The 22,138-nt window shown below is 35.6% G+C and overlaps 1 protein-coding gene across 6 annotated transcripts in view; it reads right to left on the bottom strand.

Annotated features, from left to right (window-relative positions):
- Nucleotides 1-10,255, bottom strand: part of plekhg5a (pleckstrin homology domain containing, family G (with RhoGef domain) member 5a) — a 74,225-nt gene extending 63,970 nt beyond the window's left edge. For 2 of the 6 annotated variants that reach the window (XM_073916728.1, XM_009306046.5), the window contains exon 1: nt 9,960-10,255. In XM_073916728.1, coding sequence (XP_073772829.1) covers nt 9,960-10,014 — 55 coding nt within the window. In that variant the 5' untranslated portion in view covers nt 10,015-10,255. Of the gene's footprint in view, nt 1-619; nt 1,071-4,301; nt 4,634-9,959 lie in introns of those variants that run through there. The other 4 variants (XM_021479837.3, XM_009306045.5, XM_073916729.1 and 1 more) reach the window with 3 other exon arrangements.
- Nucleotides 10,256-22,138: the final 11,883 nt, after the last annotated feature.

Genomic DNA, 22,138 nt, shown 5'->3' on the forward strand with positions numbered 1-22,138 from the left:
GGGAGAACATGCAAACTCCACACAAAAAACGCCAACTGAGCCAGCCAAGGCTCGATCCAGCAACCTTCTTGCACTACATTTTTTTATTTTTTTTGTAGCTGAACCTATATGAAAACATTTCATTTGCACCATAACTAAGCCACTAATTGAGCTTTAATATAAATCTCTTTTGAATCATTTTATAAAAAGTTTTATGAAGACCAACATGGTTGTGGTGAAAATTAAACATCATACATGAGAAAATCATTGTGCTTGTTAAACAATTCTTATTAAAACTGCAATAAAACTTTGGAGTTTAAGAATAGCAAATTGTTCTAATAAGTGTAAAATTATGAAATAACAAAAAAAAAATGAATGAATAACAAATAAAAAAAAACAACATAAAAGAATTTAAACTTGACGAGATGCCCATTTAAAAATTGTTGTGAATGTTTGTCATATTCATAAACACAAGGTAAACATCATGGTACTATGATGGTAAATATTATGATATTGCATGTTACTTCATCAAAGCACTGCATCTTTTCCAACATCCTGAAAGCATAATATCACCACACAGTCCAAGCTAAACTATAGATATTATCCTACAACACTGCAAGCATTCCATCTCCATACTCGCCTCCATAAAGAATACTCCATTTCTCCTTGTTTAGTCAGAGAGGCAGAGGGCACCTCCTAAGAAATCCTCTATGTGAGGAATGTGCAGAATGCCAGGATCTGTTTTTCATGCCCCTCTGTTTACCCAGTCGTTTGCTGAAGTTCCTGAGGAGCGTGAAGCACATCTACTGTCTCAAGTGCTAGAGCGGAAATATTTGATGTAATACTCGTTTCCTTTTGCCTCCACTGGAGGAACACCAAGCTGATGCCATGGATGCCAGTTGTATGATTCGGAAGGTCTGAGGATGTCAAAACATTACCAGCTCTGGAAGCAGAGTTGTCATTGATTCTTTATTCCTGGATAGCTAATCCTCTTGCATCCGAGGCTTAAATGAGATTAGCTCTCAGAACCCGACATAGCAACACTGGCTCAACTGATGCTGCAAGTTTGAAAAGGCACAGGCTGCTTATGCAACCATAAATAGAAAAGTTTGGAAAACCTGTGTGAAAACAGTCATTTCCACAGTTCAATTTGGTGCCTCTAGAGGTTAATGGTACTTCTTGACACAACTGCTCAATTTTCTTTTAAATATCCAACTTTAAAAAGCATCTAAAGATTTAATTACTAAAAAGTAATTTGCTTGACTGCATGGAGAAAGAGGGATGGAGTGACAGACAAATTACTTCCAGGACAAAGGTCATCCTCAGCGGGTCCTAATTAGGGCATTAGCACAGAGATCAAACAATAATGGCAGTATGGACAAGCTAAAAATCACTCTCCATCTGCACTTTGGTGTCACAGTAGTCTCTAAAAATGTCTGGGTACTCAGTGGAAAGCAAACATGTGGTTCTCCACACAAAAAAATCAAAGAAATTGAGTGTAAAGCCATGGCTCATATAAAAATAAATAGCAAAACCTGTAGAGCTTACCCTTTCTGCATGGACTGCAAAAAGCTTATTTATTATGTAATGTTTTTGGCCTTTTTCATACAATGAAAGTGTGGAGTGACTTTTCAGCTTATTACTCGCTGAAAACTTCTGTGTGATAAAACTTAAAATCGTGCATGAGGATTTTTTGATGATATTTTTATGATTATTTGTCCTTTTTTTTTTTAACTTGACAGTAATGGATTTCCATTCACTTTTATTATATGAAAGAGCACAGCTTGTATATTTTGCTAAATCAAATTTTGCTATCCACAGGAAAAAAGCCAGTCATGCAAGAACAACATGGGGATGAGTAAACAATGATAAAAATAACATTTTGGGCAAACTATAGGCCCTTTGAGAACAATCTTTTACTAGATTTGAGTGGAAAGGATTAGTTCACCCATTTTTCTGTTGTTATACGCATGTTCACCCTTGTGCCTCGCAAAACCTGTATGTCTTTTTCCCATGGAACATAAAAGAAGTTATTTATAGCAGAATATCTTTTGTTATTGGTCCTTTCCACACAGAGTGTATAGTAACCAGACTGTTTAGATCAGCTTTTCAGCTAATACATTTCAGCCAATTTCTCACACATCATTAAAAAAAACTTCAGATTTGGAAAATCTTTTTTGTTTTCATTACAAATTTTTGTCAAAACGCTTGACAGCACATAGTAATTATCCACTTGTAATAAATGGAAGAGCTCAAGGTATATTTTTTATATACATTATTGAGAATGGCAAAGATAAATGAAAATATTTGTACATATGTATGCCTTTAGAAATGCACGTCTCAGGGAACAGAATGGCATGGCTAACTGAGGTTCACCGCAGTACTCTCTGCATTAGGAAACACATTACCATTAGGGGGCAGCCGAGCTTCATTCTCAGTAGTGGCCAATATGGTATATGCGAAAGGACTTTTAATTTTGTCAGTAACTCGGGTTAAGCGCTTCCGGTGTACTGTATGCCATTACAAAATTGGCACGTTTAAGGTTTATTTTCTTAAAAAATCAGCGATCTACACTGGCTGAGTGATATCCGATATAAAATAGGTCTCAGAATGTACAAGAAGCACTGCATTAAATAGAATTTTCCCCACCATGTCTTTAAAATTTGAACATTTATTTTACCCCAGTATATTCAATGGAGCTTCTGCGCTAGCCTGCCGATCCTGACGGGCGCAAGCGAGTAAACGGCTTTTTGTCTTGTTTTATGCTTGAGCAACTAAATGAATGCCAAAGTCTATTTAACTGATTGTATTTTAATTAAGTTACAACATCGATGCTGTAAAATTAACCGTATAAAATGGAAAAAAGTGACATTAACCGTTCACCGGAACTGTATCAGTATGGGAAGAAACACTAGCTCTGCTTATATTCTGAAGGCGGAGGATTCAGTGCCGCGTGTGGCTGTTTCTCTGGGGAAGGTGGAGGTGTTTTCTCCATGTTTTGTTCATATTTGATAAAATCTAATACAATGTTGTGCCTGGCATAATTGTGTTTATTGTTTTTCAATGAGAGAAATGGTTTCGTTTTAGACACAGTATTGCTGACTCGCCACAGCCATTGCATTTTTGACTGTTGGCCATACAAAACTTTTCATAGAGCTCAGTTAAATATTCTTTGATTATGCTAGTTATCAATGAACTGTTAAAGCCTAAATGAATGGTAAAATACAGGTAGTAGACCATTTCAATGTGGTCATGTCATTGGCCTATAAACATTTCCTGCATGTTATCAAACTATTTTATAACTGTAACAAAAGGCAATTCAATCATATTTTCATGTTAAAACAGCTATCATAACATTATTTTTCAATATGTGTCTCTTTTTGGAATTTCAGAAGCAATGGAAATTAAAAATATAAAACATTAAATATGTTAGGACCATTGTTGTTGTTTACATTCCTCAAAATGACCTATGCAACTAAAACTTTCTTTGGAATATTGTGGATACATTGTTTAGACTTTGCTTATATGATATATAATTTTTCCATTTAAAAGCTTGACAACAATTGTTCTCAATTTATTTTCATTAATTGGAAGGTTGCATGTTGAATGATTTTGCTAAAGATCTGATTTTGGAAGAAGAAAGACAGTCATGTCAGAATGAAATGAGAGTGAATATATGATGACAACATTTTCATCTTTGGGGAAATACGCCCTCTGAGAACAATCTCACAATATTTCACCAGCAAATCAATGAAAAACATACTTAGAGGAAACATGGCATTACCCCAGTGTAAAAAAGTGATTAGTTACTTCACTTTAAACAACTACTTGTAACTATTAAGTTCACTTTGTTTATTTAAATTTAAGGCAACAGATATTTTCACCTTTTCGAAGTGTGGTCAACTACTCTCGTTTTCAACTTTTTTGAAGGTCAACTAATCGCTTTAAAAGCAACGGATTTATCCACTTTTTACATAATAGAGTCAACTAATCATTTTAAAAGCAGCAAGTGTACTCACTTTTTGAAGTAAAGTTTCGCTAATCGATTTAGAAGCAACGTATTTATTAAGCCTTATAAAGTAAATTCAACTTACCGCTTTAAAAGAAATGGGTTTACTTGCTTTTTGAAGTCAACTAATCACTTTACTAATCAACTAATCAACTAATCAACAAAGTCAACTAATCACTACAATGCATGTTCTATGAAAATTTCTTAACATCAAAAACCAACAACCGAAAAACTCTCAGGTGACCTGTGAATGTATAGATAATTTAACCAAACTGTGTCCCACCACTCATCAGGGTCAGTTAAAATCTCTTACCACAAGCGTTCTGGGTGATGTCCATGAGGGAGGTCCAGGTGTACTTCTCCACCCCAAACTCGCTCTGTGCACATGGCAGAGTTTCCAGTTCATAAGACCCATGCCTTCGCCAATAGAACATCGTGCCTCACAATCCAAGTGCATCCAATAAATCTAATGCCGCATCTCACTCGAGACAATGTTCTTCACACCTTCTTCTTCACATCAATCTTCAAAATAAAACTTCTCTACATGCTTCCCCAATCTAACCGAACCTACGCAACCTGTAGTGAGTTCTCTTGTGGAGAAAACTTCTCAGAATACTGAATTTCTCCAAAGTTTCCAGTCAGGCTGCATTGGACTTTGTGAGCCAGTTTGTGAAGGGGGAAAAAGAGAAGGGGGGGCTTGACCCACACACCACGCCAGACAAGCAATGCATTCATCCACATATGAAGTGCATGCTGGGATTTGAGGGAGAGTTGGACCTGTGACTTTTCAGAATGACAACAAATACAAAGCTGCCTTTTGAGATGTCCACCTACTTGCAGCCCACAATCTCTGTCCAGCACGTCAGAAGTTACAGTATAAAGAGCAATGAAGTAGAAATCAAGTGGTTTATAGACACTCAAGTCACCGTCTGAAGTAATGTACGATGAAATATTGAGAAACGCTGAGGGACTATTGTATGTGTGAAAGGGTTAAGATGAAGATTAAGAGAATAACTGCGAGAGTTCGCGAGTGCCCTCCAGAACCCCCACAATTTCTAATTTTGCTCTGACAAATTAGAGAGTAGCATGGGAGAGTCTTAGCTGTTGGGATCCAACATTTCCAGCCATATGGTAGTGATTTGGAGCAGTGTGACGTGCAGGGGTTAGTTTTAATGACCAGGCTTCCAGTGGCAGTCAAGCCAATGCGCCGCAGTCTCAGACTCTGTCAGCTTAATCATTCACTGGGACACGTACAAACAACAAAGCTCTTTTGATCTGCACCTAGACATTTCCCTCTGTGAGCTGCTGTACACAATGTCTTTTATATTTACAGCTTGTTTTATCTGGCTTTTATTACATTAAGTAATTACAGTCTAATTTTTTTCATCAAGTGGTTAGAACGGTTTCGCTTCTAATGCATTTTGTTCGGTAGCTTGTGTTTGACTTGGGAAATAAAAGTTCACTCATGATTCTAAACAAAAAAGTGGATGAATAAAAATGCTGAGTGTCAAATCAAAAACATTTTCTGTACGTGTTAATTGATTTAGTCAAATTAGTCAGTTTAATCACATATACTCTGCTTAATATATACTTGTATATACTCAAATTAGTCACATACACTCTGGTTAATTGATTAGTCAAATTAGTCACCTATACTCTGGCTTTGAAAGAAAATGAATGGAGATGATTCAAGACTACAATGCATCAGACAATTAAGAAATCATACACAATTCAAAATGTATTTATAGTTATTACATATATTGTTTAATTTATTTGAATCTGGCATATTTTTTATAAAACAAACAAATCACACTTTAGAAGTCAGCCAATGGTTATAAATCAACTGATTTATGTTAGAATAAAATACATATATAGTTTTATTTATTACTAGTTATTTTTATAGTTTTCTAAAATAAATATATCTGATTTAATTATAAATAAATAAAGCTTTTCATATTATAGCTCTTTAGAATTATATTTATTTGTATAGTTAAAAAAAAGAAATGAGCAACACCACACGTGTAGCAGTGCGATATGGCTGTTTATCGGCACAGTCTCAAAAATCCTTTTGGATGAGAAACTACTTTTTTCTGTCATTCATTCACATCTCCAGCTGACAGTCAAAACAGCAGAAACCGTTGCTTAAAACACGTCATTTTAGAGCTAGTGTCTGAATGCTTCTCCTGCGTAATGTCTCAAGTGATGACAAAACAAATGATTTTGCCCACATTTTAAGATTATAATGCTGAACAGCATGAAATGCCATCAGTCTACAATGATCCAGTATTTCTGTTGCAATTGGGAGATCACAACAATTAACCCAGAAAAAGCCAAAGCAAAGTAAACATTACAAGATTACTATAGTATAGATACAGCATTACAACATACAGTACAAAAAAAATCTATTTAGAATGTCACGTTTCTTCCCCTAAGCACTTATTATGTGGTCTCTGTCGCCATCTTGTGGCGCAACTATCTTTGCTATGCTCAATATGACGGGCTGATGCCGATCTCTGAAATTATATATATTTAAAATAGGCACTATCCTTATGAATAAACTCCATAGTTGCAATCTAAACTACATTCTCGCCTAATAATCATCCATCAAAAATAAATTATTATGTCCAACAGCTGCAATATTTGTCATACTGTAGTGTTGATCTGCTGTCTCTTTATGTGGGCGGAGTAAAAGAGAAGAGGCTGCACGAGTTCCTGTTATAGCAGAATATCGCATGGCTATCAGCCAATCAGATTGAAAAATGTCTCTAGGCTGATGGCATATTATGCTATTTAGCCTTATAATCTTAAAATGGGAGCAAAATCATCTGCTTTGTCATTACTCTAGACATTATGCTAGAGAATCATTGAAATACTAGCTCTAAAGTGACGATAGTGAAATAAGCAACGGTTTCTGCTGTTCTGACGTCAGCTGCTAATGTGAAGGGATGGGGGAAGTAAGTAATTCCTTGTATAAAAGCATTTTTTAGACTCTCTGTGTTTGATTTTCTTGTACATACATGATTATGCTGTAAAACAGTTTTACAAAGACAATATTACACTTGTAGCAGTGCGGAATGGTTGTATATATCGTGGCTGGTGGGACACTTAGGCACGCCTCCCATTAATGCCGATATACAGCCATAACGCACTGCTATGTGCGTGTGATATTGCTCATGTATATACATCTTTTTTTTCACCTTTGTTGGGTTTTCACCTTTATTGGACAGAACACTAGAGCATATTGACAGGAAAGTGTGGGGAGCAGAGAGAGGGGAATAATTGGAATAGGACCTCAAGGTAGGAATTAAACTCGTGTCACCATGAGCACCAGAGAACATGTGTCGATGCACTACCCCTATTGGTGCAGACCACTTTTTGAATATGTTACATAAAAATATAAAAAACTTCTTTCTTTTCCTTCTTTTACTATTTAAAAATAAAAAGGATACCGATATTTATTTTTATTTTGTTCGTTATCATTAGTCTAATAAGTTAGCGGCAGGGAATGCTCAATTTGTTGTGTTGTGTTATACAAATAAAGGATTTTACTTATTTAAAAAAAAATAATAAAAAAATTAAATATGTACATTAAAAATGTTTTTAATATATGTATTTATTGATTAATATATTCATTTAATATATTTATTTATTATTTATTAATATATTTTTTTATTTTATGATACATTTCAACATACACCCAGTGGCCATCTGCCTTTGATTAGGCTTTAGCACTTTTAATGAGACTGTAGTTTATTATTTCAAGCATACTCATTTGTTTGAATGTGGATGACCATGAAATATCACACCCAGCCTTTGTTTGCAGCATTGCTTTTGGCTGTTCATCCTGCTATCTTCAGCTCATGATACCCAGCATGAAAAGCATATGTTTCCACCAGCATGTTGGCCACACATGAAAGCACAGTGCGGTGTGACAGCTACTACAGTCAATTATAATAACTGGGCTAATCCTCTGATCTGTGATTCTCCTGACACTGTTTATCTATGTTTAAAACACTATAGCATTAGGACAGCCGTGCACATGGCAAACAGGCCAGTCGACCCGAAAGCAGTAATGGGCTTGGTTTGGAGTCTAGATGGCAAATTAGTCAACCAAGTGACACTTCTCAAATAGCCAAGACACTTCCATGCAACAGCTCCTATTGGAAATCAAGTAAACAGGTCTGTAATATTGGTGTTCATCATCATAAATTCAAACGCTTATACTCTATTTGACATTATTTTAATAAATTCCACTCAGTGACTTCACTGATAAACTGTAAGCTTCATAAAAGCCCGGTTTGTTAGTTTGAAGTCTGAATTTAATAACTGTGGCCCTGGACCTCACAGACAGAACATAAGAGGAATTTCCTTTGGTTGGAAGCAGCACTTTGTTTCCACTGTCAAGCTATTTTTTATAAGGATTTCAAACTATTTATGTAGCTGAAAAGAATATAAAATAATGATCTTGTGGTCTATCTTGCTGAAATGTTGCACATTGAGTTTGTTTAGTGAGAAAGGGTTAAGGCATGTAAATAAATGCAAACTTTGATTGGATGATGTTTTTGATTGTAATGCAACAACGTGAACCACATTAAAATCATAATTGTCAATATCTATGAATTGGAACCACTTCTCACTTCCTCTAAAATCATCTGGTCCAACTATTTTTGAGATAAACAGATTTACTGAACTGTTTCTTATCAGTGCATCAACATGTCAACATATTTTTGATTACTCTTTCCACCTTTTTTCCCCAAACTAAATCCACCCTTGCAGCTGTTAAAGCAGAGCTGTTGACTGTTGATTCAGAGTGGATCACATTTCCTTATGATAAGCCAGTGGAGAGGTAAACCACAGAGCTGTCTGTATACCTGTCACAACGTAAACACAATTTAGCCCAAACCTAATTCAGGGGAATGAGAAAAGCTAAGATCAAATGTGGCAGACAATCTGGATTTAAACTGCCAAAAAGGGGATATAAACCAGCACAAACAAGCATAGGGTATTGCATATATACATACAACAAATTGTACATACATTTATGCATGCATGCATACATTTATCAATTTACAAATTAATCAGTTATTTAATATGAAAAAAAAAAAAATATATATATATATATATATATATATATATATATATATATATATATATATATATATATATATATATATATATATATATTCATGAAATGATCAACTGAAAATTTTTGACATAGTTATACATTTATTTTATATTTTATTATCATTATGTTTTATCATTTGCTGTTTATTTTAGCCTAAAAAACTTTAGACAAAAAAATTAACTACTGAATTAATATGAAGGAATTTTACATATGCAGTGTTGCAGGTTTTTTTAATGACCAAATAAAATTTAAACTAAAACTGAAAAATATTACAATATATTTAATTTTTAAACTCAGGCTAATTGCTGAATTGTTGCTCAGAAATATTATTATTTGTATTGTTATACACATTTGATCATTATTGTTGTTGTTGTTGTTGTTGTCGTCATGCTGCTTATTGTATTATACCATTCTTTCATTAACAGAAAGTCCAAGAAAAAACAGAGTTATTCAAAATAGAAATATTTGGTGATATTTTAAATGGCTGATATTTTAAATCACTTTTGATCATATTAATCACCAAACATTTTAATATGACTTTTGCAGACTTACATAATCCACAAGTGGTTAAAGCTAATTTTATGATTCCTTCACGATGATTTTGCACTCTTTTTAGAGCTTGACATCTGTAGCCATTCATTCACAAGAAATTGAAAACTTTGGACAGGAGTTTAGGTAAATAAAGCCAGAATTCACGATCACTTTGAGTTACATCCACAAACTTCTCGCGTCAGCACGTCTTATTAACACCAGCTGTCATTATCACCACACAGAAAATGCGCAGAGCTACAGGTACAGTACACCTCAAACTTCTTATTTCACCACATAAAACGCAATGGCACTTACAAAGACGCAAACGAAGTCCAAGCCAGCTCTTTGGTGGCGATCCGTATCGATGCATGATGTGCTGTTATTGTTAACCATGAGTTAATTTCTAAGTCCTCCGTCTTCATGTGTTGTTCTCAGTGATGAGATCCGACCACACCGCGAGGATCAGCAGCAGTACAGCAGACATGAGCTCTGACGCGCTGCTGGCAGACCTCCAAAAACACAAGCGCCACACACTTCACCAACTAACTTTGATATTACTGACATGCTTATTTCACGTATAGTACACACTGCTGCCCGATATCATATCAGGCATTGCATAACTATGGTTTCGTTGTAGTATCCTATGCTTGATTGACATCTAATGAGCTACACCTTGCGTGCGCTGTGGAGACACAAAAGGACCTGTTGACTGTCGTTGACGCACGAAGTTTTTGTTTCCTTTCTGGCTTCGAGGTTTACTGAATCTTATTGAATCGCGTTGTAAGAACATTACATGCCATATCCTCTTTCAAAGTCAACATGGCTTATTTTTAGCATGCACTGCTTTGTGTCATGCTTAAAAGAGCAGACGTTCTTCACTAAATACACGTGTTGTCTCCTTGTCCCACCAACTTCACCTGTCTCACCTGCTGTAAACATCCCTCACCGTCTCCAGTCTTTTGGCAATCTAACATTTCATTTTATCTTTCTGATTGGATATTTAAAGGCAAAAGGCTACATTTACTCTTCTCTCCTACACTGCCTCTCATTTCTAAACTTGGAACACTTTCTCAGGCACTACTGTATTGTGGTACAATGATGTTGTACAGTATAGCATGGAACTGATTGAGTAAAACTGTGCTCTGATAACTGTACAAACAGTACCATTGTATGGACATTTAACATACAGTAGAAGCATTATTAGAATCAGCTGGTGTGGTTGTATCTAAGTGGTAAGTATGTTTAAAGGGTCACGAAACACCAAAACACATTTTTTGAGCTGTCGTATATGTGTCCCACACTGCTAAAAACACTATTAAGACACCTATATTTCATTAAAAAGTGTAAATTGGTTGTTTTTGCGTTATTTCAAGCAAATTCGTACTTCCTGTTTGAAACGAATTTTTGAAGCTGCGTCACGATCATGATATAATAGCCTGTATTCCAGCATGCAGACTGGGCGTCTGTGCCAGAGTGAGTCTTATTACGTCTTACAGTGTGTTGCATTAATGCATGAGTAAGGCTTGGTTCAAACCAATCAGCGCGCTCTATTGTGCAACTTCATTAATATTCATTACTGTGTTTACACGACATAGACGCCACGTTGTGTTGGCAAAACAAGCGAGAAGTGTTGCTTTTATAGTTTGCTGCCGTTAAGTTTCGTTTTCTTTTTCTCTCTGTGAGAGCTCAGACTCACGTGTGGATTAACGGTGTACGCGACGCTCAACAACAATAACGTACGTGTCTAAGGAGGAACATTGTTTACCTGAGAGCTGTTCTCATCTGCAAATGCTGAGATCGGATTCGCTTGTAGTATTCTCTTCATAAAGACGCGGCTCTAGTTGCTGTGGATTGTCCTGTCTCTACAGATTTGGTAAGTCAGCGACTAGTGCTCTTTGTTTATTCAGTTTGTTCGTATCGAACTAAGTTAACTATTGCACCGTAACATGTTAGGACCACAACCAAACTTTAACCTCGTGTAGGGTTTTTAACTGCATTTAGTGACCGGAATAACACGCGCGGCTTTCTGACGCTACCTGCCGTGTGCATCTAAGTTTCCGAGAAATGCTGAGGTTTTTTTTTTTCTCTCATTCGCCGTGCGGTATCAAACATTGCATGAAAAATACACGCTTAGAGCAGATCCTCGAATCAAATATCTCGTTTGTCGCGAGGGGCAGAAATGAATTCCCTGAATGAAAGAGCCAAACTGCAGTTAAAGTCCACCATTTAATAATTTGGCAAATAATTCCACATAATTAATTAAACACCATCACTTTCTCCTGTGTGTGAGTATTTTGACTGAAACTCGCGCGTGCCCAAATAGACACTCCCACACCCTCCCACTTTAGTTCCTCCGACACTCCCCCCTAAACAGAGCTGGACACGCCCACTTTTCTGACTTTTTCCAAAGTAGAGGTGTGAAAACACCCTGCTGAATCGAGGGGGTTTCATGGCCCTTTAAGTATCATGGTATAATTCAGTCTTTAATAAGAAAATAGTACTTGTCCAAAAAAGCAACCTGTTGCCATTGAACATCTTTAAGGGACATTTTAGATATTTTTGTTGTACCATGCTCTGGACCCTTTTCAGAGTGTTTGAGGTAAAGTGTGTCTAACTATAAATATTGTTTGATGTTTTGAGTTTTGAAAATATGATGTACGTTTATTATAATGTGATAGTACATTGGCATTAATTTAGCCTTCTAGCTAACATTGCAGTATAGTGTTACTGATACACTCATAAAAATTCATGGATTTTTCTCTTGCTTTTGGAGCAAATGTGAATGCAAAAACTAAAAAATGTACTGTAATTCCTATTTCCTAAGAACCCTGTAAATGTAAAAAGGCTCTTTGTGATTTCCATGGTTTAATATACAGTACATGCGCCAAACTCACAAACATTAATTCTTTGTCTTTATGACCCAGTTTCACAAACAGCGCTTTTTTAAGTGCTGTCAAATTTGAACCAATGTATACATTGATATATTGACTGATATTAGGAATTTTGTTAATTATCAGCATCTGTGAATAAGTGCTGAAACCAAAACCTTTGTTTTGACAGCTTGTAAAAAAAGGAAATCAACTGTATATAGTGAAAGTACACTATAAACAAGCATTGTGTTTTTTTTCTCGCTCATTTTAAATAAGTAGTTTGAACAAACAGCAAAATCATTTTACCTAGTGTATTATTGTGCTTAAATTTTTTTTTGTAATAAAAAGTCAATTGCAATGTTTAAAATATACTATCAACATTCAACAAATATGCATCTCTATGCTTAAAAAGGTCATTGAATATCTGATAAATATTTGGTTACACTTTATATTCATGGGATTGTTTACTATAAAGTAACTCATGCTTTTGAACTCTCATTAGAATAGAATATTTGTAATCATTTTCATTTGTAAACAAAATGGTTATGAGTTTCAGCTGTTTGTTTACATGACAACAGTGTTTGAGGGGACTAACATCACAAACTTTGAAATGGGTTTCATAAAGTTGGTACTACATTTCAATTTACTTCATGACCATTAGAAAAGTGGCTTATGAGTTAAGAGCAGTATAAGTAGTATGAATGAAATGTAGAACATACTACATCCGCCATGTTGTCAGCATCATATGGCCTACCCAAGTCAGTTATAAACAGTCATAAATTCTCTTGTGTGGCCTCATGGGATAGTAAAGTGTCCAATGGCTGCACAATTCAGAAGTAGTAGATAGTCTGGGCACACCTTCCCAACTGCTCTTTGAATACTTTAAATTTAGACATACAACGTGGATCAAATATTGTATTTTTTCACATACTGTATAGTATGGAGACGTTTCTTTTTGGATGGTTTCAAACACTTAAATTTGAGTAAATAATGAGGATTTTATTTAAATTTTTGAGTTAACAATCTTAATCAAAAGTTTAAAGGCCATGTGAAATCAAAATGTGTTTATTTTGCAAGTGCATGTGGTTATTCTTTCGGTGGAGATTTAATCAGTGCAAATCCACTATTTTATTATTATTATTTTTTGTTTGGTAATCAAAGTCTGACCATTTGCTTCCACATTTTGACTGATGGTTTTCAGTTGAAGTCAGTTTGACGGCTTCAGCTAACTACGCCCCTCTTACCATTTGTTTGCTATGAGGGAATGATGCAACAAAAACAAGTTCCGCCCCCTACTAAATATTCCATTTCAGTTGGTAATACATCAAAATACTGGGGAAAAAAAACTCTCAGCAACTTTCGGTTGACTCTGCTTTAATGTGATGCATATACTGTTGCTTACACTGGACACATATGCTCTTTATTTACATACATCACAATCAGCTGTTAAATGTTTTAAATTCTCATCATAAATCATAAAACTACCTTTCTTCAAAAATACGCAGAGTCTCTTCCAAAAAGTGAAGTAAATGAATAGAGGCTTCTCTTCCCAGCCTTCCCCCGATTTCTTTTCATCTCTTAAATACAAGCAAACCTGTTGCTGGCTTGCCAAGCCGGCCATATGTGGAGTATTAACCCACTGCAGCTCTTTCTCTCCCTGTCTCCTCTATATTAAACACCTTGTACAGAAACCACACTAACTTAGACTGACTTGATTATCTACACTAATACCCACTGTTACAACTATTTGGGTTATTTGAACTGTTCCTGACACACTGCATCTGGAGAAAAGATCCATCGCTGTTGTGAAACTCAGTCATTTGCCATCTATCACAATTGTCCTTCTATAGACAGTGAATCATGTGGATGGAATGTGAAAATGCTGAAGGTGTCTGGACCTTTGAGGTGGACATGATGTTTTTTCGACTGGTGCCCCATATGCCTTGGTCTGGATGATCTATACATGTGTTGTTTTGGAGCAGATCCCATCAACGTGTAGAGGATCACTCTTATCAGGTGTGACAAATCCCTAATCCATTCGGGCTTGACAACAACTATGCTTTTATAAACCCGAGTCTGTGAGACATTTTAGGGGGAGGGCGAATCTGGTTTTAAGCCTTATCACCTGACTGTGGTCTGTAATCTGAAACAGATTAAAACCGATTACCTCATTTTTTATAAAAGCGTGCACACAAATATACAAGGCTGTCCTTTCCACGAAAGTAAACATGCTCGTATGAGCTCATATACTTTGATTTGGAGTGATGAATAATACATTAACGATGGTGTTAATGAAATGCCCATCATTATCATTCACACATATGCTGTCTGTTGGAAATGATCATGACTTATTTATTTGAGTTGAGCATGTGTGTCTGCTCAGACTCATCATGGCTAACTGTCTCCACAGGCTCTTCTTAAGCTGATTAGGAGCTCGGCAGATTAATTAATTCATTTGGAAATAGAATAAATGTGTTTAGGCCATTAAATCAGTAGGAAATTGGGACTATGTGTACATTTTTTACACGTGTACATTCTATTACATGTTTAAAAGATATATATCTACAACTTTTTAAAAAAATACTGTATGGCAATTATCAAACTATTAGCATTGAAAATGGCTCAGTTAAATTAAGAATATATATTGAATATTGATAATCGAATGTAAAAAAAAAAACGCAATTTTTTCAAGCAATTATAGTACCAAAATAAATATCACATTAACCCAAAATTTCTGACATTTCTTAATACTTTATTAATTGAAAGTAATTTAGTAAATTAATATTATATTTATTTTTAGAATTACTTAAGTATTACGACAAACTTTTAGTTTTATTTAAAGCAAAAAACAAAAATGCTGTTTAATGGAGAGAAATTTTTTTTTTCAGGACATTTAAAAAACATGACAGTTTTAATAGATCATTTAAAATGATTAATTTTGATATCTGCAAGATGACAGACAATGTTTTACTAGTTACCCTTGAAATCGGAATTATTAAACCCCCTTTGATTTTTTTTGTTTGATTATTTAAATCTTTGATATTTGAAATGATGTTTAACAGAGCAAGGAAATTTTCACAGAATGTCTGATAATATTTTTTCGTCTGGAGAAAGTCTTATTTGTTTTATTTCGGCTAGAATAAAAGCAGTTTTAAATTTTTTTAAAGCCATTTTAGGGTCAAAATTATTAGCCCTTTTAAGCTATATATTTTTTTCGATAGTCTACAGAACAAACCATCATTATACAATAACTTGCCTAATTACCCTAACCTGCCTAGTTAACCTAATTAGCCTAGTTAAGCCTTCAAATGTCACTTTAAGCTGTATAGAAGTGTCTTGAAAAATATCTAGTCAAATATTATTTACTGTCATGCCAAAGATAAAACAAATCAGTTATTAGAAATGAGTTCTTGAAACTATTATATTTGGAAATGTGTTGAAGAAATCTTCTCTCTGCTAAACAGAAATTGGTGGAAAAAATACACAGGGGATGATAATTCAGAAGGGCTAATAATTCTGACTTCAACTGTATTTTGCAAAATACTATTCAGCTTAAATTCTAATTATGTTTAATAGTATTAAACTCCAACCAAACTAAATAAATAAGACTTTATCCAGAAGAAAAATAAATTATAGTGTTATACAGTGAAAATGTCAGTGCTCTGTTAAACATCACTTGTGATATATTTGGGAAAAATGTTTTTAATTGCATAGCAAGACTAAAAACGAGGCCTTACAAAGTCAATATTAAAAATAGAATTCATTAATTTTCTTTTGGTTTAGTCCCTTCATTAATCTGGGGTCACCACAGCGGAATGAACTGCCAACTTATCCAGCATATGTTTTATGCAGCGGATGCCCTTCCAGCTGCAGCCCATCACTGGGAAAGACCTTTACATTCTCATTCACACACATACACTATGAACAATTTAGCTTACCCTATTCACCTATAGCGCATGTCTTTGGACTGTGGGGGAAACCAGAGCACCCGGAGGAAACCCACGCCAACACAGGGAGGGAGAACATGCAAACTATAAACAGAAACACCAACTGACCCAGCTGAGGTTCGAACCAGCAACCTTCTTGCTGTGAAGCAACAGCGCTACCCACTGCACCGCTGTGCTGCCCTAAAAATATAATAATAACAATAATTTAAGAACAAAAATAACTTTTAGAAAATCCGACATTTACAGTTTTCTATTCCTTTTGCCCCTGGTCTCCCCTTCTACTCAGCTCAACTGTTCATTTTTCTTCAAGGTTAAATTTAGACGGTTGAAATTGGAACTGTCTGCAGAAAACGGCCAAAGTCTGCAGTCAGAGAGGGAAGAGAAAACGAGAGAGACTGCCTGAGGTCTTAATCAGATGGTTTTTAATCAGTTCCTTTCCTTCACTCCCCTGTCTTACCCTTTCCTTCAGTTTATTTCTTCACTTTCCCAAGCCTTGTGTCTACAGTGAGTTTTGCCCTTCATCCCTCCTCGGTTTTATATGAAAACTTGTATCTACCATGCAATAAATAAAATAACAAAGTACTTGCAACCGTTTGATCCTTTTTTTTAAATAGGGGATAAAACTATATAGTTGATAGGACTGTACTGTGGATAGGGAGGCCTTTCAGCCAAAACTAAGGACTGATGCATACTCAGACTGATAATTTAATATGCATATGCATGATGTCACTGATATCACAAAAACATATTTCTATTATTTAGTCAAATCCCTGTTGTATCACCAAAAAAATAAAACATTTTCGGTTTTTATGTGCAATGTATGTAAATGTATGACTGTAAATGTATCCTCCAAATTTAGACGTTGTTTTAAGAATATTAAACGTTTTTTGCAATTCTGAAGAAAATAAAATAAGAAAATAGGCAAAATTGTGACAATAAGTTGCAATTATGTTACCTTTTTACTTTTTAACAGGCCTCGTAGTTTTTTTCATCATTCTTCACCATGACTATATAAAAGATATGAGGACATGATTGAATTTTTTTTGGTAAATTAGTTCTGCACAATAAAATAATATAGCAAGTTAGTACTACACTAACGTTACATGCTACATCCACGTGCTAATTTTAGCTGAAATGCTAAAAACAAAACAAAAATCAAGACATTTAATAGCTAAATAAATGACTATAACTTACTGAATGCCACTTTTCAGAAAAAAAAGTGTTTGTTTGTTGTTGTTTTTTTTTTTGTACAACAAATCCTTAACGACTGAACAGAACTAGTTTGTTTTGGTTTACCCATAGGGTTTACCACGTTCTCTGATTTTGCTGCTTATGCTTCTACTCCCCCTGGTGGTAAACACTCGTAAATGCAGAACATTTTATCCACAGACTTGTAGAGATTCTGCCGTCACATGAAATCAACAGACTGAAATTGTGAATCACGTGAATCTTTACACACTTTGTCTCAGCCGGTTTTCGTGGTGACATGATCTGTTAACAGTTGCGTGTGAGAATGAGTGAGCTGCTAGATGTCCCTCTGGGCTCACGCTGTCACTTTTCATTCCCTCAGGCACAAATATACTGAGTTCAGAGAATCAGCCTGCAGGCTCTCATCAACAGAGAAAACCACGGTGGGTTTGAAGTTTGGCCAGTTTCAGCTGCATTGCAGGTTCATGTTTATATGGGAGGGGGTTGGTTTACGGCAAGGACTCTGAAAAACCTGAAATCACATGCACTGAGGAGACCAGACAGCAGAAATAGGTACAGAAGCAAAAACTGGTTTTTATCATAGCTAGGATTTTGGTGTATAAACATTTCTATTATATTTTCTGGATTAATATATAAATTATTATAAGGAATAATTATGACTCTACTTCTAATAATATGCATGTTGCTTACATTTTTCTGATATTACTCATTTATGAGTTTTATTGTCTTTTTGTATCTACAGTTCATAGATGTAAGGTACTTTTCTGTCATTTGACTTTTGAAATATGTTATATGTTTGTCTTTATATCTGTACTAGATGTTCTTTCCAAAAGTCAGTATTTGAAAAGTGCTGATCTGCTGTTTTTACTGAAAGGGTGTCAAAACCACAATATGTATAATCTCTAAAGTTATAATCATAATTTTATCATAATTTTAGCTGTTGTCATAATTAAGTTAAATTTGTTGTCATAATTATGTCAAGTTGTCATAATTTTTTTAATTAGCTTTAATTGGGTTATCCTGACATGACCTATAGCCTAAACCCTGACCTAATTTCGGTGTAGAAAACAACTTGTAATATGTATATTAGTGACATAATGGTCATATTTGTTTGGCAGTTACTGGTCAGCATAGAATTAGTGCTAACTTAAGAAGACAAGTAAGTTCTCTTGCTAAATGTTTTTCTCTGGCTCTTGCTTTTTAGCACATGCTTCTAAGGCCTTTTATTTTCTTATTTTTTTTCTGAGCTTATTAATCTCAGATACTGTGATACTTAGAATACTTCTATTATTTTGGAATAATAATTAAAATTATAAGTGTATGACTCCCATGAGCTTGGAGGACCCCATCCATACATCTCTGCAATGACTTAAATAACTTACTAATAAAGTCATCTGGAATGGCAAAAAAAGCATTCTTGCAGGACTCCCAGAGTTCATCAAGATTCTTTGGATTCCTTCATCTTACGCCAGACATGCTCAATAATGCTCATGTCTGGTGACTGGGCTGGCCAATCCTGGAGCACCGTGATCTTTGTCTTTTTAGAAACTTTGATGTGGAGGCTGAAGTATGAGAAGGAGCACTATCCTGCTAAAAAATTGCCCTCTCCTGTGTTTTGTAATGTAATGAGCAGCAACACAAATGTCTTGATACGTCAGAATGTTAATGTTGCCATCCACTCTGCAAATCTTTCATACCGAATGTATGATTTTCATACCATGATTTTTAGTTCACCAAACATTTCTTTGTGACTCATTTCTGTGAGAATCTTGGGTCCACGCGGGTTCCAATAGGTCTTCTGCAGTGTTTGTGATGATCGGGATGCAAAAATCTACCTTCTGTCACTTTTCATGATCAACTAGAAGTCAAGTTATTATTTGTTACCGTACAACTGCAATTGACAAGAAGACCTTTGTCAGGTAGTCTATATCTAGAAGGATGTTCTTGCAGAATAAAGCCAGACCGGTTTATCAGCATCTGTTTTATAAAATCAAAGACTTTATTTAGGGAAAACCACTGAGTAGATGTACGTTATCTGACTTATAACATTTAACATGAGGGTAAACTAGAAACAAAACACTGATCTGAGCTATAATTTACTAGTTTACAATCAAATGTAAACTTGCAGTAAGGTTTCAAATGCCACCAAGCAGTCAAAAGCAGTCATGACTATGTTTTTGGATTGCCCCCATGATACCGTTTGGTTTGGACCATTGCCTGCCTGACAAAGTTGTAAACAAACTGCATTTGGACCCTCAACTCTATCACCCTGACCATTTGGTACAGTTACTAGTTTTTTCCACAGTTATCTGGGAATAACATACCTTGGAATGTTGTGATTGACCAATCAGAATCAAGTATTCCAGGCTATTCCAGTATTCTCTTGTAAAAAAAAAGGTTGGGTTCCACATAATTCCTTTGACACAACACAAACCAATTAAGTTAACTTAATTGTTTTTACAAATTTAAGTTGATTGAACATAAAACAATTAAGTTGTCCCCAAAAATCTCAACAATTGTTGTTTGAACAAGCAGCAAAAAATCATGTTTTGAATGTACATAAAATGTGTCACCCAACAATTGCGACTAGCAATTAACATAACAATGCTTAGGCAAAACAATCACTTATCTATAAATATCCATATCTGAATGTGTTATGTGTGAATTCCATGTGCTGTTTTGTAGCTAATAAATGCAGCACATTTACAGCATACTTGTGGCACCCATCCACCCACACTCACAGACGCTCTTTACTTTAAGCTGCTATACATTCATTTTAGCATAATCCTCTGTCCACTCTCCATATGTTGCATCACAGCAATAAACCTCATCTTGATCATTATGGACCCTTTTTAAGCTTCATTCAGCACCTCTATCTACATAGCGCATGATCTAATTAGCATTTAAAATAACCTCTAAGCCCGACAGCTACATTTTTCCCACCTGCTTCCTGATCGGATTCAACCTTGTATGGAGATAAAGACTAGACAGAGCGCACCGCGGACACAAATCAATTTCCAATCCTCCTACGTAGAAAACACTTTATAGATTAGCCCACAGGCACAGGTCTTTCTTAGACTGACCCGCGCTCATTACAAAGCTAACTATTGGATTTTGCCTCATTAAGACAGGGCCACATGCCAGCGGGCCCCTACCTGAGGTCAGCAGCTTCTTATCTCTCCTTAGACATGGTTAAAAGAAGCCAAGATAACAATGGCAGACCCGCTCACTGTGCTTCAATGTGGGAGGCTTCCGCAGGGCTACTGTAACTGGGTATTTTTAGTCATATGCTGCTGAGAAGCTAAATGACCCTTGTGGAATGATCCAGAATGAGGTATTCTGCTCACGTCCACACGCTCAGTTCTCAAAGTGAATAAATGGATGACGGTCTCTAAAGATCTGCAGTCTTCTAAGGTGCCTACAGGAGCTCCATCGCTCACAGTTCTCATTTCGGTTTGGCCCCTCTAGACTGATTGCATTACGACAGAGTTCTCATCCATCGCAATAAGAGGGAATAATGAATGCCAGATTCCATAGCGCGGGTGTTATGACATGTCCGCAAGGGTTGTGTTTTTGGGGGGGAGGTTTGCTGTAGGTTTTGTTCTTGTTGAAAAAGAAAGTAAATACTGAAAGAGGCATTCATCTAACACTGTTTTTTTTTCTTGGTTTGGTAAGTGACAAACTGGCCAAACTGCACTCTAACATACAGTACCTTGTCTACATACAATGCTGGGCAGTTTGTAAGTGTCAGTTGAGTTATTTTTTGCCATATGTTCCACATATTGGCTCTAATTATTTCTAGTCACATTGGTGGCAGCTTTCAGCATTTTTGAATTGGTGTTAGGGCTGTTGGTGAAAAAGATCACTCTGATTGGTTGTTCATTTTAGGAATCAGGAATAAACCACTGCATCTGATATCACATACCTCCATTGTGCTGTAAGTATATGAAAAACAATACATGAGCCGAGTAGTAATTTATATTAGTAGTATTAAACAATCGTACTTGTCAAAAATAAGAGCATTCAGTGGCCACTTTTTTATACTTTGAGGCCACAGGAGAGGATTTATGAATAAAATCACAGCTGATTCATGAAAACATCACAACTGATGCTAGATGATACACTCAGTGGCCACTTTATTAGGTACAGCTGTTCAACTGTTCATTAACGTGAATTTTAATTAGCCAGTGACATGGCAGCAACTCAATGTGTTTAGGCATATAGACATGGTCAAGACGAACTACTGCAGTTCAAACTGAGCATCAGAATGGGGGGGAACGGTGATTTAAGTGACTGAATGTGGCATGGTTGTTGGTGCCAGACAGGCTGGTCAAAGTATTTCAGAAACTGCTGATCTACTAGAATTTTCACACATCTCTAGGGTTTACAGAGAATGGTCCAAAAAAGAGAAAATATCTAGTAAGCGGCAGTTCTGTGCCTTGTTGCTGCCAGAGGTCAGAGGTGAATG

This window comes from Danio rerio, chromosome 11, assembly GCF_049306965.1.
Source record: "Danio rerio strain Tuebingen ecotype United States chromosome 11, GRCz12tu, whole genome shotgun sequence".
Taxonomy (NCBI): domain Eukaryota; kingdom Metazoa; phylum Chordata; class Actinopteri; order Cypriniformes; family Danionidae; genus Danio; species Danio rerio.